This window comes from Amblyomma maculatum, chromosome 1 (genome assembly GCF_055883805.1).
Source record: "Amblyomma maculatum isolate TAMU_Amacu chromosome 1, ASM5588380v1, whole genome shotgun sequence".
In the NCBI taxonomy this organism is placed as follows: Eukaryota; Metazoa; Arthropoda; class Arachnida; order Ixodida; family Ixodidae; genus Amblyomma; species Amblyomma maculatum.
In genome coordinates, this window is record NC_139344.1 from 319,905,549 (window position 1) to 319,923,874 (window position 18,326).

General features: G+C 47.4%; 1 protein-coding gene and 1 pseudogene across 1 annotated transcript; one reads left to right on the forward strand and one right to left on the reverse strand.

Moving 5' to 3' along the window:
• Nucleotides 1-8,577: 8,577 nt before the first annotated feature.
• LOC146207243 (uncharacterized) lies at nt 8,578-8,859 on the forward strand (annotated as a pseudogene).
• An 808-nt stretch (nt 8,860-9,667) lies between these two features.
• Nucleotides 9,668-11,683, reverse strand: LOC146207244 (uncharacterized). The gene is made up of 2 exons (XM_084576429.1): nt 11,581-11,683; nt 9,668-11,493 (listed from the first exon to the last, which is right to left on the reverse strand). The coding sequence occupies exons 1-2, from the start codon at nt 11,681-11,683 to the stop codon at nt 9,668-9,670; spliced, it is 1,929 nt and encodes a 642-aa protein (XP_084432555.1).
• Nucleotides 11,684-18,326: the final 6,643 nt, after the last annotated feature.

The window sequence follows — 18,326 nt, forward strand, 5'->3', positions numbered from 1 at the left end:
CTCGGACACATTTTTTTAATTTTATTCCTGCAGTTTGATATCAAGACAAATTACAAGACGTACGCTATTGTTACTTTTACTTATCCGAACATCCATATGATAAATATAGCTACCTACCCAAACTGAAAAGAAAGACGACAAAACTGCTCAGTTTTACTCAAGAACAGCTATGGCAAATGTTGATACCTAATGAACAGCCACTTTCCGCATGAGAGGTAAATCCACAATTCGAAAAAGAAGCTTAATTCCAGAGCCGAACGTTCGCCTATCGAATTGCATTGCTGCTCTATTCGTCGAACGCGCCTTGTGTGGGCTCCCCAAACATCCCTTAATCTCAAAACGAAAAGAAAGAAAAAAAAAAAACAGCAGTACAGTCATGAAAGGTCTTGACTAAGTACTGTTTAATGTCGTCTAAGTCACTCTCCTGCAATGGCACACACAGACCTGGGCACTGCAAAGCGCAAAAAAGAAAAGAAAAGGATCGTCACTAATTGGAATCACATGTGTAACGTGGTGGCGACAACATAGAGAGATTTAGTCAACCGTCACAGAAACTCCTTATTTGGCTGACTTGCGCCCGCAAGAGAATTAAGCAACACGGCGGCGTCGTTAGCAGCAATCATTCTCGTCGGTAATCGAACTATGAATGCCCATTGCATTTGGTACTGTGCTTAGTTTAAAGTCGGCGCAGAAACATCTAGGTAAATCAGCCAATAAATACTGGAAAAGTCTGGAATAATACGGAAACAGTTGTGCTTGAGTGCGATCACTCGAGACTAATCTCGGCACATCTCGCGCTGCAAAAACAAAACAAAAAAAAGACAATAAAAGGTGCGTTTCGCGATACCGAGCATGAGCAAACAAAGAGCACAATGTTACGCTACAATCACAGTGAACAGCTGCATGCCGGCGGCTGTTGAAAACCACAAATAAAGATTTCGAAGGTTCGAGGCACATTGAAAAGAGACGCACTCGTGGGAAAAAAAGAAGTTCGAAACTTTCGTTTGAATCTGGCACCATTAAATTATTATTTTATTCATTAAAAAGGGCGCACGCCAGAAGGTTAACCTTATTTAGAGCCCCACATATTTAATCACGACACATGTTTTCAATGAGGACATTTAGGGAAAACGAGATGGCATAACCTGTTTTACGTAACAGAAGCCGTGGTATCTTAGTGCAGAATCGCAGTAGCCAAAAAAATCACAATGGGCAACAAAAGTGCAATGACTTGACCAAGACACTCATCTGGAAATATTACGCCCAATGCCAAAATACATTTACGCTAGAAATTTGCTCCAAATACAGAACCTTGTAATGTAGTTTAATGCCAGATTTTAAATCCCCATAGGGCTGGAAACCGGTCTATGGTCGATGGCCGTCTAATTTCATACAGATCCATCGTCATTAAAAATTTCTCATCTGTTTTTTGAGAGTTCCCAAATGGGAGCCGCTCAGAAAGAGCGTTTAGAAATGGCAGCGCGCACAGTACACAATACGCATTTGACCTTCACAACTAAGGGCTTGGTAATCACTTAAAATACGCACAGCACAGCAATTTTAGAAACCGAGTGGTGTCTTGAATGAAGGCATCTTAGTTGAACAAACAATCAGGTTCATAGTCGAGATATTCCGGTTTGCATCCGAAGGAAATATCACACTGTTTGTTCGGTAGTACTGCTCTGCTGCCCTTTACATTTCATAGCTGTTTGCAGTGCAGTGCAGTACTACCTTGTGAACCCTTTTTCACGTGCTCTCCTGATATGGTGTGTATTGCATAGTCGATTATTGGGCCACATGACTTTACTATTACTTTATTTTTTCACTGCCCGCTTTTTTCCGTTGCTTAGACTTCCGCATCTAACATTCCTTATTAATATTATAGACATGCTTAATATGAAATACGTCGTGGGCTGCGTGTTGTAGATAAGCCATATACTGTTTTGCAGTGTCTCTCCTCTTGAGCCCTGGATCGGCCATGGCTCAAGGAATAGGAAGTGAGCCATCTTTCTTTAGGATAAAAGCGGTTATTATTGAATTGCGAGCGTTTCTACACACTTTCGCAACAAATAAATTCTGGCTAATTATGAAGGATAGCCTGAATGCGCTGACAGATTAAAATTCACGTTTTCGTACGTAGTCTTACTTTAGTACCGTTCTTTATTCTGGCGAACCAATATTCCTTTTTCTGTTCTGTTAAGCCTATACTGTGTAATTTTGCTATTGATAAAATACTAAAAAAAATTGTCTAATAACTGTGTAGAGAAACACATTTCGCGAGGCCACTGGTTACAAAAAACGTTTTACAGCACTACTTGCCCAGCAACAAAGTTTCAGAAGCGCGCGGATGTTCCCAACGAGGTACGTTCATTGATCAGATGCTTTCTGGGGCTCGCGGCGGAAACAATGCACAGATAAACATCGCCCCGAGCCTCGTGCCGTTCCATATCGAGGCAGACCCGACAGAGTGCCCTAAGGGAAAGGGAAAGTGCGAAGGCGGACCCTGGGGCAACTCGGCGCCATCTCCCGTTCTTAGCGGTGGGGGCCTTGTTTTCCCGCTCGAAGCAACAATGGCGCTTTGCTTTGTTCCGTGCGCGGGTAATTAATTATCAACATCTGAGACAGAGGGGAAAGGACCGCGACGAGTTCATTAACTACACCGTCTGCGATCACGGTCCCGCGAACGAGCGCTAACGCCGCCCTCAGGGCCGAACGCGGTGGCAATAGCAACGCAAGTGCTGTGCCACAAGCAGTATGTATATAAGCGGCAGTAAAAGAAAAAGGCATGCATAGAAAAAAAAAAAATCAACGTGTACATTTATTTGCGTGCGTGCCCAGCCTACTGTGTGTACGTGTTTATGTGCAAGTTGCGCGCCATGGTGGTACGTGCCGGACGGCGACCCTCGGAGCAATCGGGAAAACTTTGTGGTAGACCGCTTTCAAGGGAGCCGGCCGCCATTGTTGATGTTGCTGTTTTTGCTTCAACAGCGCTCTTTCTGTTGTCCTCTCCCTCGAGGTTTTGACAGCTCCCCGCGCAAAATTCGTTGCATTCAGTGCGATTTGCCTTTTCCTTTTCTTCTGTTCATATTTCTATAGCCGCGATATGTGTGCTTGTTTCTGCGCGCGCTTGGGTGCGTGCTACTCGAAGTTTAATGGGCGGCTGCCATGGCAACGCATTTGGCTTTGCCTGAGACGTGCCCGCAACTGGACGCGTGTTTTTTTAAACTGAATTGAGACCTGTAATTATTATAGGAACGCAAAAATATGCGCAAGTTAAAAAGAAAGGGGCTTATATGCGAACCAATTCCCGTTTCTTTAACGAAATGCGGTTGAAAGTCCCGTTCTCCAGAAAATCCGAAGTTCTCGGCATTGTGATCCAGAAATCACGGGCATACGATGACTGAGTACTGATTGGTCGGCGGGTTGCGTGGCGTCACGTGACCACATGACATGACCGAATTGGCATGTTCCACCAATCACGCATTCTCCCTTTTATACGGAGGGTGAGATGGAAATCGGACCCTACGGGACCTTTGGATTCAGAATCTCACTCCTAGGTCAGGCAGGCACTTTCGTCCGGCTTGGTTAAGCTGGGGCGCATCGGGCAGCCTTTCATATAATGCGACCCGCCGCGGTGGCTCAGAGGTTAGGGCGCTCGACTGCTTACCACACGGCGCAGGATCAATCCCGGCATCGCAGTAGGTTTTGGATGACGAAAAGCAAGACGCCCGTGCGACGTTACCGCATGTTATAACCCCATGTAGTAGAAATTTCCGGAATCCTCCACTACGTCGACCCTCATAGCCCTGAGTTGCTCGGGGACGTTACATCCTGTAAACCGAACCAATGGGAAGCTGCAGACTGCATCGTAGTGAGCACACGTGAGGTAATGCAAATGCAAATTAGTAGATTAGCGGTTAAGAGGCTATCAAAGTGCACGTACGAGGATGATCTACAAAAGAATCCGCAGACTGGAGCCATTAACGATGTCACGTCATACGCTTAAGGACTGTTCTCAAGGGTCCCGAAAAGTATCGTTATTTTCTAGCTTCTTGTTCCTGCTTCTTTGAATTCGCCGCTCACTACTACAGTTAACGCCAACATCGGTTCACTGCCCGTAATGACAAACCAACGACGTGAAAAATTTAATGAAGAACGAAAACTCATTTTAACACTATCTATTCGCCAGCGCAGGAAAACGAATGCCGCACGAGTAAAATTGGGCAAACGTTAACGCAAAGGAATTCTCGTGCATTATTACGCAACTATGTTAACGGGAAATCGGCGTGTGCTGAAAAATTCGCCTCTCGCTTTACTTGGCTGTTTTTATGCTGCTTTATTCCTCTCTATGTGCCGCATTTTGCTTTGTCTTTTGATAAGTCGTTCTTCTCCTGCGCATGGAATAGTTTTTCAACACCTGCATATTTTCTTTCTCTCAGAAATCTTTCGATTCGCCGTTCGGGACTGCACAAATGCGCTAACGAATTCGTTAATAATAATTCATGCATCTTGACGCTAATTGAATGAAGAAATACCACACGAATGTTATGCACGATACAGATATAAAAAATAAATCGATAAAAATAAATGTAGAGAGGTCGGAGTGACGCACAATGTTTCAGCAATAAACTGCCCCACAAATGCCAAACGCCACGACCATTCGTTATAATCCGATCTTCAGCACGTGATAACTATACTAGGCATCATTGCCCTCTCTATACATGGCTCCAATGCCCTTTATTACAGATCACTATTAAATGAATTCCAAATATCGGTCTCCCCAAGCAGCGCGAGAACCTACTCGTTCAGAAACTTCTTCAAAACCTTCTTTATGACTAAACTGCTATCCTCTCGCCATCATCTTTCTACCATAAAATAATATCAGGTGCGCAGTAGAGCTATGTCATATTATAATGCAGTGTGTGGATTTGGCGTGTTATGCTAGATTAATTGGCACCTGAGCCGCGTTAAGGATACACCTAAAGTGAAGATGTCCGCAGCGGAGACCGTGAGGTACATGCAGGTGATGGGACAAATGTGTTGTTTTCAAAACTTTATTAGAGTAATAGCCTTACTTTCTTCTTGAGTGGCGGGGCAAAGAAGCAATACCAAAATTGCAAAGGAACGTTTATTTTGTACAGCGTTTAGGGTGATGTCATAACATTTTGCTTCCTTCTTGTCCTCCATCTGTTGGTCAAGTTGGAGGCTAGTTGCTATAGGGATTCGATCCGGCGACATATGCAGTATCTCCAATTATATGCCGTTCGTTGTAATTGTAGGTATCCACAGAGAAAGCAGGCAGATTGCTTTCATCAAAAGCAATCAATTTCCAATTCGAGGAAGGCATACTATGCCAAACTCTGTGACAATCTCTCAATGCTAAACCCCAAGCAAAGCCATACCAAACCAAGCCAGACAGTGATTTTGCATCTCTTAATCGGTTTGAGCAAAATTATACCCCAGCTACTTTTTGTTTTTCAGTCCCCGAGTATCGGACTCCCAGACCACATTTCTAAATTAAGTGGGTCCAACGGAAGGAGGAACTTGTCAGATGTAGGCCACGGAGACCTTTCACCAGGTACACCGGCTCGAGGAAGTGGGAGCTGATGTCAATGAGGGAACATCAGGTGCCCTACATACTGACGTAAATTATTTACCATGCCTACCAACGGCAGGTAACACAAACACCTGAAATCGCGCATGAGTAACATGCGTCTGAAAAAAAAAAAAAAATTGGAACAACCTAGCGGTCGGAGAAAGTCTTTGTAGCTGTTGCGACTCCTGCGGTGTACAGCCCATCGGAGTTTTTCCTCGTCTCCAAGAAATGGTGGGCTCGATCGAGGTGTGCAGAACCTGTGAGCGGCGGACAGACAAATGTAAGGCGCTCGGCCAGCGTCTTCGTCCTCTTGCCGGGGGCGGGCCAATATTTGTTCAACGTGGCCCGCAGGCGGGCCGAGTTGCTTCGTGATGGAGCCACGCAGTGTATCAACAGAAGGTCGGGGGAGAGTCCGGTGCGGGGCCATCGCCTAGTACGGTACACACACGACGGGGCACCCACAGCGGTCCCTTGAGGCGCGGCGCTGGCTACATGGACACAGTGCCACCACAGAGGAAGCCCAAGAAGAAAAGGGACGCTAGGAAGTGCAAACGGCGAGCTTCAATCAGGGGGCAACCGCGGAAATGCCAACACACGAAAGGTTATACGCAAGGAGTATACGCTGCTCCCTACACCAAAGGTTTTTATTCCATTTTTCTTCCTTCGCATACACCATGCCTTTTCTTTCGTGTTCTTTGTTCAGGCTTCTCTTTGGCCACCCCGCGTATACAGAGCGATGCGTCTGAGCCAACAGACTCTGCGGCTGCTCCCGGACGTTCTCCGGACGTTCGCTGAATAGCGTCACTGCGCAGTCGCACCGCGGTGTGGGATGCGAAATGCGAAGAGAGAGGCGGAACCTCTTTATTCTCCTTCGACCCGAAAGCAGGTGGAGTGATGTGTCGCTCTTGCAGAGTACATATGCTCGGGATGATGCCTGGATGGATAACAATCGAGCATAAAAAACATTCTGTCGGTTGTTCTAGTTACTCGGTATACCGGTGCGTCTCCATAAACTCACCAAGAAAACAGAGAGAGAGAGAGAGAGAGAGAAGTTTGAGGTGGACGCGTAGCACATACACAACAAATAGGTTATGCAGGAACACGAAGCAGACGTGAGCTAAACGATGGAAGGTAATAAAACTCACCGCGCAGGACGAATAAGCGCGAGGGATGTGTGTTGAATTTAGATGGTGTGTGACGAAGGATATATAGAAGGCGTCGAGAGGTTTCTTTGCAAGCTTGACGAGACGTATAAATAGTCCGGACCGCGGTGTGTGAGAGCACTGCTCTGTATCCGGAGCTTTGTGTGGGGAAGAGTTAGCGCACTACTGCAGAGGCCAAAAAAAAAAAAAAAAAAAAAGAAATAGAATTTGCTGGTTGCCTCAAATATGAAAGCTAACTTATAGTCACGTTATGGTAATCACCAAGAATCTGGTGGAAAGCGATTTCTAAATATCGCAGAAAAATTAAGGAAACATTTACGTCTTAGCAAGTCAGGCCGAGATCGAAAAAAAAAAGAGGGGAGAAGATCGGATTCGGAACTGGGTCAGAATGAGATAAAGAAGACGCTTCGCAAAGCATTTGATGTGAACAGAATATAAAAGTATACAAGTATTTTCAAGTTCAGACCAAGCTGTCGCGAGCGAACGCCATGCCAGAAGGTGTTCGTTTCTTTTGTGTAGTTGTTGCTGACCTTACAGGAAATGGGACATATCTACATATAGGATCGACCAAAAATTTTTTGAAGCAGAGAGAATTTTTTTCAAGTGTACATTTACGTGGCCAAAAATAAAATAATAGGAAGGGAATGGAAACAGAACGTCAAGGTGAAGCACTGGCGATACCATGACTGTTCTATTTCTTTCTCCTCTTCCTGGAGAACTCATCCTTCGCGCGATAGAGCACGTCCTGCTTAGTTAGTTTATATTCAGAAACCGACGCGAAATACGGGCCCTTTATTACGTTTTCTTTTTTCAGTACTAATAATGGACAAAAGTACAAAAATAAAGTACAATTTATGTTTCCTGTGTGTGTATGCTATATTATGAAAACAATATTGATCGGGTCACTCCATCTTTCTCTAAGCCTATATCAAAATCACGAGTAGAATATAGAAGGCGCCGGATTAAAAGCACTAATATCCATTGGGTAAGGTAGAGCCCTAGTGGAGATGAGTGTTTAGTCGTAATCAAGCCATCGAAATGTCCAGACACCTGTAGCAAAATACATCTATATACATAATGTAAACTTATTTTTCTATACCAAGCAAATCGTGAAAGCATAACAATAAAAAACATGCGGCACTTGAAAGAAGTGGCTGCTCAAAATGACTCCAATTAAAGCAGGTTAGAGCAGACGCCAAAAAATAAAGACAATGACACTAGCATGTCCTCAAAACGTAGAGCGCTGCGTGCTTAACCTTCCGAAGACTACTGGCGCACCATTAGTTGTAGCCGATGGCCTTTGCCGTGTCGGGTGATCATCATCAGCTCCGCACGCGAGTGCGCCAGCATGCTCGTTAGAGCGTGCTGTGCAAAGGCCCTCGCGCCAGGGTTCTCCTAACCCTCGCAAGCACCGCCTTTGCTGCTGAGCCTGCCCCGCCAACTTTCGCGGAGGTGAGCGGGCTGACGCTTACTTCCCGACCGCGAAGACTTCCATTCTGCCTCGCTGCAACTACGGCCTTCGAGGTCAACTAGCCGACCCCGAAGCCACGCGTCTGAAGCACCGTCTGTTTCACCTCGCGACCCGCCTGGGAATCCGCTGTCGGCCAATGTTAGCGCCCATAAGGTCGTAAGGATTTTCGTGTCCGAGTCGGTGTGCTGGAAAACGCAAGCTGTCTCTATGGCGCACTGAGGGCCTTCCGGACCCCTTCGCTTCAGAGACGGCTCCTGGTTTGTCATCGCCCACGTGTTTCCTGGTCGTACGCGGGACTGCAATCCGTTTTTTCGTCATCCGCCGTTAAACTTTCCCCGGCTGACAAGATGATGGCCAGTCCGCCGGCCAAGAAGGTAGTGGTCAAGGCCACTGACATACCCGAGCACATGCAGCAGGAGGCTATCAATGTGGCCATGGCGGCCATTGAGAAGCACAAGATCCTACGCGACGTAGCGGCCGCCATCAAGACCGAGTTTGACCGAAAGTTCGGCCCTACCTGGCACTGCGTGGTGGGTCGCTCATTCGGTTCCTACGTCACGTACGAGACCAAGCGATTCACGTACTTCTACGTTGGCCACATCGCCGTGCTGCTCTTTAAGGCTGGCTAAGCGACGACGGCGGCAGACTTTCCGGACAGCAACGCACAAAAAACGCGAAATGTCCACAGGCGTTGAATGAAGTAGCTGCTCGTGAATGACCGTGGTGTTAATCTGTCTTTTTTATTTCTTTTCTCGTGTGCTCTCGTGTCTTTTCAGTGCATGTACCTTTGTTAGTGAACAGTGTTTTTGCATTAAATAGGTGCCAAGTATAAATGTTGATTTTTCGAATGCATCGACATGATTAACGTGCAAGTACATAGTCTTTACAACTTTGCAGCCTTAGGTTACTGGAGCGGAAGAATCCAGCGTAACTTGAATGGAGCGTCGTTTCACAATTCGAGATTTTTTGGTGCTGGCCCTTGTGAAGAAAGTTCATGTGATCGAATATATGCCTAGGGACGGGCCAAATAATACCCATGGAGTATTGGCGCAGTAACTGAAAAGTAAATGTGAAGTAATAAGTGTAAAACATACCTTTTTTTTTTTTCAAAAATGCGCAGCGTATACTGCGCGACTCTCCAACAGTTTCCAGCTCATGCTTCGAGATACATATGGCGTTGTTTGTATTCAAAAACATATGCCGCAGTTAACACACCGTATATTTTTGAAAACCCGCACCGGAACATCGTCCCAAGCGCCCAGCAACAGCCACGAATCCCTGGCCAGGCACACAGCACATACAGATCAAATATACCTTTAACAGAGAATCCAGTAAAGCCGAAATCGGGTGTAAGGATTTATTTATAACTTTTCTCATGGGGTGAAATGAAAACTCTCTAGTCCTCGCACAGCTGTCTCAGCCTCTGCATTCTGTTCTTCAGCGACGAATCAGAGGTGAGTGAGACATTGATGTCATTCCTGACGCGTAACCGTAGCGAGAGAAGCTAGATGTCATCGGTGACATTGACGAATGCATGGCCGCGTGAAGAGGGTGGTGGGCTCCGAACATTCCTGCCGCACCGTAAGCCAGGCTGCCGCTGCCTAACCCCATTCCGCTGTGCATGCCATACGCCGCATGCCCAAGGCCACTGTGCATCCCATGGTAAAGGCTTCCTATGCCATAGCCAAGGCCACCGTGTAGGCTTGAGGCGTCATAGCCAAGACCACTGTGAAGTCCGTGGTAGAGTCCTGACGTACCATAATCAAAGCCACCATGCATGCCATGGGCAAAACCTGCCACTCCGTAGCCGAGACCACCGTGTAGGCCATGGGCGAGCCCTGTCATTCCGTAGCCGAGACCACCGTGCAGGCCATGGGCGAGCCCTGCCATTCCATAACCGAGACCACCGTGCAGGCCATGGGCGAGCCCTGCCATTCCATAACCGAGACCTCCATGTAGGGCATGGCCTAGACCAGCCATTCCGTAGCCGAGACCGCCATGCAGGCCATGGTAAAGACCAGCGGAACCATAACTTAGACCACTGTGAAGACCGTGGTAAAGGCCTGCTGCGCCGTATCCGAGTCCTCCGTGCAGCCCGTGGGATAAGCTGGCTGCGCCGTATCCTAGACCTCCATGAAGACCATTGTAGAGACCTGTAGCGCCAAATCCGAGGCTTTCATGCATTCCATTGTATAACCCTCCTAGAGCAGCATGGACGCCACCATGGTAGAGACCTGTACCGCCATATCCGCCGTTAAGCCCTCCAACGCCACTACCAAGGCCTCCATGAAGGCCTGTCATCCCAACGCCTCCAAGGCTGAGAAGTGGACTGCTTCCATATGCACCATTAACACCATAGGCACCGAATCCTTGTCCAAATCCCGTGAGACTGTTCACACCGTACGGGAAGGCACCTCCATATCCGATACCATTTGACATGCCGAACGGCATTGGATACATGCCACCACCCCCGTTGGTGTAGCGCACCGATTCGCAATGCTTTCTGATGATGCTGTGCAAAGGATTCTCAGCGTAACCCGTATTGCCGACTAAAGGCATCACTCCGGCTGGTACACCCACGGGCATTGCACCATATGGCGCCATACCAACAGGACCTGCGCCGAAGCCGTTGTGGTACATGGACATGACCGTTGTCTGCGCGGCTTGTGCTTGCATCAAGCGCTCGTGAGCATTATGGGCCATCATCTGTGCCTGGTGCGCGTAGTTCTGGTGCGCCATGGCTTTGTGGAGGAGATGCCTTCTGGCCAAGGTCGCCTGGAGTTGGGCATTCTCCACGGCGTCGGCGGCAGCCAGAGCCTGGCTGGCCAAAAGGCTGTGCTGGTGGGCCTGGTTTGCAAGGTGTTGGTGCTCGGCTGCGGCGAGGCCCACTTCACCTGATGACGAGCCATAGTGGACGGTGTGGCTGAGAACGGACATGCCTGACGGTGCCATGCCGGAGAGGCCAGCCAGACCGGGCGAGAGCGCTGACGGTAACGAAGAGAGGCCTCCGAGCATGCCTCCGCTGGCAAGACTGCCCACGTGGTGTCCCAGAGCGCCGAAGGTTCCCGACAGCAAGTGGCTTGCAGCGGTCAGCGGCGCATGGAAGCCCGAGATACCACCCAACACGTCACCGTGCAGTGCTCCGTGCAGGCCTTCCATTACGGTGCTGTGGAGACCACCCAGCGCCGATCCGACGCCGCCCAGGACTCCAGATGACATGAATGGCGTCGCGTGGACAGTGGCCGTGTACGGGCCGTGGTCAACTGCATGTGAGGCGTGTGAGGACAAGGTCTTAGTCTCGTGGTGCGTCAACTTCTGTTGTGTGCTACCCAACGCCCCTCCTAACAGACCTGAGCTGATCTGGCGAACGGGCCTCGGTGCTCCCTGGACATTATGTCTGCTCAGCAGCGTCGCGCACAGCCAGAGAGCCACCGACAGAAACATTCGGGCCATGCTGAGGGCGGCAGCCTGAAAAAAAAAAACAAAGAAAAGGGGGGTAATGATGCAGCACCGTTGCGGTCCACACAGTTAAGCTGTGTCTGAAACTCAGGCTCATATGTTAGGATTCAGAGCATTGCAAGAAGCACATTGAGGACAATATAGTCAATAGCGATGACAAAGAAACTTTGTTATCATCCATAAATTACATGACAATGTAAGAATGCGTCCCAGCTTGCATAATAACTCTATTGTACAGTCTTATTGATATTAGCTTAGGTGACGCATTAAGGTTAGTATCCTCTGCCCTTGTAACAAATGCGACGCTTCTGATATTTAGCACTATCTGGGGTTGGCGCATAATTGGAGTATGCATATTTCAAGGAGATTTAAGTTTTTTCCTCTGCTGTTGCCACATTTCGGCACGTTAGCATGGCAAAAAAAAAAAAGCTTGTCACTTACACTCGACTGTACCTTACACGCCATGTACGGCAGGCATCGATTCCGGTGGTCTACTCACCTCCGGCGGCGACCGCTTAAGCAGGGTCTCACGGTCTTAGCTCGGCCGGCTATGTTCGCTTTTAAAGGACGATCTCTCGGGCCCCCGCGGCACTCCATCTCGGCATATCACGCGTGGAACGTCCATCAGATCGCCGCGCCATGGACACGCGCCGCGGCTGATGTACGACGACTCCAACAATCACGGACAACCCATTACCGTAGACAAGCAGCTGCGCCGCCATGCCGGCGCCCGCGAACACTGCGCGTTCCTTTAGCAAGCACTAATTACTATAGCGTCGTGATAACAGCCGCACCGCTGGACTGTGCTGAAGCCCCAAGCGTGCCCCGGTCATCGCGAGAGGCGAACGCGTACAAGGTCAGTGCTGCTCAGTGACGGGCTCTAGAATTTGCGAACCACGTGTCCAGCGTTTGATGTGTCATTTCAGTGCCAGGCTATGCTCTCTAGCGTGCCTTCGCACAGAGTCCGGAGTCCGGAAGTCCGCCTAATTAGTGTTGCTTCAGCCTGGGGCAAGTGGTAATAACGTTGTCGCTCTATACGTTCAAAGTGTTAGCTCAGGAACAAAATCAAGGAAAGCGTGATTAATCGAATTTGCGCTCGATACGAGGCAGCTGTGAAATTGTGAGATCTCTTCGTGGGAGCTGTCTCGCAGCTGTCATTACGGTTCATATAAGAATCGATATATGTTACCGAATATCTGTGTTGAGTACGACTTAGGTCCAGATCTATGATTATTTGTACGAAAAATATTCGCACTAAATTTGCGGAGGCAATGAGGCAATCTTTTATTATTCATTTTAAAGCACAGTTGCAAATCTGAAACTATACCATAAACCATATACATATTTCCTATGCAATGAGTGACACTGATGGATTTACCATGCCACATATAACACTTTACTCCTGATCCCAATGTGGTGCAGCTAAAACCTGGCGCATGTCATTCACCATAATCGTCTGCCAGAGGCATGGTTTTGTTTACTAGGAAGGTTAGCTTTCTCCAAAATGCTGTTCGCACTATTCAAGTGCAACTGCGGTCTGTTTTACCGCAGCTAGCCAAATGCGACAACTGCGCGGCTCAAGCTTCTTACTGCAGCCATGTGAGTTGTAATAACGGGATTAATATATCCTTTCACAAAATATGTTTTCGTGCGTGCGTGCGTGCGTGCGTGCGTGCGCTAGTGAGTGAGTGAGTTAGTGAGTTAGTGAGTGAGTGAGTGAGTGAGTGAGTGAGTGAGTGAGTGAGTGAGTGAGTGAGTGAGTGAGTGAGTGAGTGAGTGAGTGAGTGAGTGAGTGAGTGAGTGAGTGAGTGAGTGAGTGAGTGAGTGAGTGAGTGAGTGAGTGAGTGAGTGAGTGAGTGATTAGCAACTCCTGAGAGTACGCGTTTTGTCGTTACCCTTCGTTCCCTTGCACACGGACTCGACCGCGGTCAGTGGGCGACGACGCTACGCCCGCGGATTGGGGAGGAAGCCCAGCCCGGTGTCCCACAAAGCACACTAGAAGAATACATAAGGCGCTATCACAACACATTTTGCTACTTCCAGAGCTACAGGAGGCACGCGTCAACTCATATGTTCCGTTCGAGGCGACATGATGCCGTTAAACGGACAGTGACAAGCATTTGTACAAATCCTTTACAGCCGTAGAGCTTTCTTTGTAATTAGCAGCACCCGTGAAAGATGCAGTCGAGTGAAGTCTCTGCATGACAGACTTCTCTCAGTTGTCCCCCGATGCACTCGTCCTAAAACGGCCAAGGTCAGCCTACGCATTAGAAAATGTTAATCTCATTACACCGTAACTATATCATAACTTTGGCCTTCAGGAAGAAAATATTTTATAGTTTTCTTGACATTTCTGCCCCGTCTCGGGCACCATTATACTTAATGCTGTCGGCAATACTCCACTCGCAGCTAGTACGATTCCATCTCTTTGTTATGGTAATGGTTCAATAATTACAGACAAGAAGTTACTACGGATTGACCATTACTTTAGCAACACTTGAATGCTGTCGCTCTAGGCAAAGCGCCCTTTACTGGCCAAGATTGCATTCCGGGCAATGATTTTTTTTTCTATCATTGTATAAACGGAAGACGTATAAATTTCTAGACTGATGTTCAGCCACGCCGTGGATGAAGACTGCTTGAACGGCTTCCATGAAAGGCGGAACTTGGAAAACCGAACCATAGAAAACGAAGCTGCATGACTTCCAGCCAACAATTTCTTTACTGAACGACCATTCACGGGCGCAGCTTGCGAAGCCCTTCAAGGGTGAAACCTTTAGCAAGTGATTTTCAAAAGGAAGCCAGTACGAGCGTCCGCATGAAAAACGATAAAATAACCACAAAGCAAGGGCTGCAGAAAGGCGAGCTCTCTTCATTTTGGTTCGTACGTAGTAAGCACCTGTTTTGCCACTCGGTGCATATATTTCTAACTACCATACTGGACCTGAAGTAAAATGTCGATAAAATCCATGATGTCACTCAAACGTTGGAAGGTGTCAGTGTCATTGTCTGCATCGTTATCAATCTGCGCACACTGAAATAATATTGATGCTTGTGTTCCTCCCAACTTCATCTGCAGAACGAAGTTCAGTGCGGGCTTCACCATGCGGTTTTGCATTTATTCGTGCATCTCACGTCACGAGACTCGAAAAACATATTTATACATATTGATGCGATCAACAATAACTACTTGTTCCTAAATATTTGGTTTCATTTTCAGTGTTGTCTTGTTTCACAAATGTGAAAAATATGATTTGAACAAATTCCTCTGATCTTTATTGCTATTGAACTGTAAAAAGCGTCAGCTAAGCACAGTAATTTGCAGTGTGACGGCTGCCGCACCCAGTACGTTGTTTGCGACCCGCGCATGGTTGGTTGGTTGGTTGGTTGGTTCATAGGAAGAGAAGGGCGCAGTATCTGTCACACTTGTTTCTGTGAACACCTGAACCGCGCCGTAAGGGGTGGAAGGAAGGTGGGAGTTAAAGTGGAAAGAGAGAAAGAGGAGCCGTAGTGGAGGGCTACGGAGTAATTTCGATCACCTGGAGATCTTTAACGTGCGCTGACATCGCACAGCAGACGGACGCCTCTTCGTTTCGCCTCCATCAAAACGCAGCCGCCGAGGTCGGGTTCGAACCCAGGTACTCCGGCACAGTAGTCGGGCGTCTTACCACTGCACCACCCCCGCATAAAAATGTATACGTACACGCACAGAGCCTGTATCCCAAAAGCTCGCAAAATAGTCAACGTTGGGAATGTCATTGCAGAACAAGCAATATTGAACGATAAAATACGGCACTGTCTGCGCCTAAAGAAAGTCTGCAAAACACATAATTTAAAATTTCAAGCCGGTATTTTCTGCGGATTGTATGCCTGAAATTACGGCATATTTCTTGTTTAGTGTATTTCGTTGATCACTCACATCCTTGCGCGTGTGCTTACATTCTCATTGTTATTATAATACTGCATGACCAGCCCCTTTCGCATACGATCTTTTGTGCATATTACCTGACGGTTTAAGTTGCGTGACACAAAATAAACAACAAATTTGACTTAGTGGGCTCTGCATTACAGAGAGTAAAAGAATTAATTAGCTTGAGCATCGGTGCGATTAGTTGAATTTTTGACCGTTATTTTAGTGTAGCTATAAAGGTGATGTAACTAATTCTCTGCGTCGACAGGAAAGCGCTGATTGAAAGGACAAACGCTAAACTTTCTTTGACGAAAGGAAATGAAATGGGCATTCCTCAACTCCATCTAAGACGTTTACATTGAACGTTTTGCACTAAAGTTATCTACAGAAGCTTTAGCCTGTTTATTTCATTATATAGAAAAATAGGAGTATTTAAATTGACACTGGGGACAAATAGGAACTGACCTACATCGACAGAGTGCCAGATTTTAATCATAGAGAGACCCTCTCATCGAAAATGGAGTTTCTACCCCCGCCCCTTTAAAAAAACCTAGAGCCGTTATAACGAGCCGATTTCGCAAGTTAAATTTATTCACGTCGACACCAAACTTCAAGCGTGGATTTGAGAAGCGTATACGCTACACCGCCATTCACCTCAAAACGCTGGCGACGCGCCCTTCTCGGTAAGAACGTCGCGAGTTTAAATCGACTGGCAGGACGATTTTGATAAATGTAATTTACGCGGCCGGACAAGCATCAACATACCAGAAAATGCTGGGGAATTACCCATCTTTACCTAGAAAAAAATACGGGGCGCTAGTAATATCAATTCTACATTGTGGGAGGGGAGGTTTCCCGGTAGCAGCCACCTTCCAGTCTTTCTTCACTTTGCCTCCTGCCAACGTGCGGCTCTTCCATGCTCCCAACCCCGCACCAGCAATAAGTCATTAACCATATAGCCACGCACCAAGTTCCACTGAACACTACGGTGGACGCCGGAGTCTCTTCACGACGAGGATTTTAATGTTGACGCATTAGTAATTAGATGAAGTCGTCCTTGGTGTCTGCCGCAACTATAGGAATAGAACCAGGAACCACGCGCCGAGTGGCTGAACACCACAGTCGCTAAACTCCGCGCCGAATGCTGGGTGTGAATAAGCACTACTATCATGATATAATCAGTCATCTTTTTTTGAAGAGATGAATAAATAAACTGAGTGCTCAGAGCGAACTGAGCGGAAAAGGCGCCGAAAACAGAACAGCCCACGGTGAACAGGCATCTGCCGTCTTTATTCAAGGCGCTTGCCGCCGTTTCATTCGCGAGCATGCACCAGAGAGGCAAGAAATCGAGCTGCCGCTTGACTCGGACTATCGGAAAAGGCACCATGGCGACGAAACTCTCGTAGTGCGAAAGCACTTCTAACCTAGCGCGATGAGTTTCTCCAATTCTGAATTCAGTCTGCCTAACCGGGTGTTATTATAGCAACAACTAAGCTTAGCTTTGTTATATGTACATACATGTTTATACTATGGCTTGCTATGAATGACTATGACTAAGGTCGAGGTCAAAATTGTTTAGGAATAAATAGCACAAATATATGCCTGTGTTAAGCTCAAGTTACAAAATGAAGTCTGAACTTTTCCGGACGCACACTGGATTAACCTGAGTGTTTTAGTGCAGTGCCTAGAATATACTGGCTAGTGTGACGAGCGCCCGCGCTTCCCTATGGGCGAGGATGGCGCCTTTTGCAATGAAAGCCAATCGTTAGCGGCAGAGGGCGCTGCTTGTCGGGAAGACCACCTGAGCAGACGACGCGGTTTTCTCGCTTCAGAATACGGCAATCTGTTGGTGTTGTGCATGCGTGTTAAACCTGCTTCTGCTGGTATTTTACTTTCACGAAGGTGCAGCGATCTATTTACGGTGTAGGTGTTTGCTCATGCGAGTCGTTCCGCACTTCTACCGGCTCGGCGACGATTGCATCGGTTCTTTTTCTTGTTTTGTGCGCGCGTTTTGTGCTCGCCTGTATCCCTTCTTTTTCTCACTGTGTCGCCAATGGTGAAGCGAGTTCCTGTTTGTTGTTTCCCCAGTGCATCTCACTAAACTGCAGAGAAAAATGCCAAAGAGAAAGCGGTGGTGCACAGAGAAGACTTGCTTTTTGGCAAACGGGGCTACCGCTAGAACAAGGAGCGTACGTATTACTGCGCTATCTGATGATACGTAAGTACGCATTCTGCAGAATAAGAACAAAATATCGATAGAAATGAAGGAAGGTAAATGGCCACTGCTTTTGTTGGCGAGAAACATTTTTAGAGCATGCAGTTATATTCACAAGGATGGAAACTTGGGCGAGTCTGTAACTGTGCTCCATGACAGTGTGTAGCACAAAAGGAAGAAGGACAAGAAAATGTACACAATCAGGAGCTACACCCAGCACCTGTGTTGTGTACCTCTTCTGTGTCCCTCGATTGTCCTTTTGCGCTACACATATGTCATATGGATGCAGTGATGTATTGGGCGCATATGTTTCACCGTAAGCGGCATTACCAACGAGCTTCCCCGTTATGAACCGGCCGCGTATCGTGCCTATTGTGTATCTGAGAACAAAAAAACTTCGTCAGCCTCTTCATTCAAAAGATGGTGACTTAGCAAAACGTGGTGTGCAATCCGGCCGCGTATCATTGTTGTTGTTGTTCTCTGATTTGGTGGCACATACCTACACAGGGGGA

What these genes read in the sequence shown, in the direction of transcription:
- LOC146207244 (XM_084576429.1), bottom strand. Translation starts at nt 11,683, where the DNA reads ATGGCCCGAATGTTTCTGTCGGTGGCTCTCTGGCTGTGCGCGACGCTG. An exon ending in CGTTCGCCAGATCAGCTCAG is followed by an intron (nt 11,494 to 11,580) that starts GTCTGTTAGGAG and finishes CCTCACATGCAG; the next exon opens with TTGACCACGGCCCGTACACG.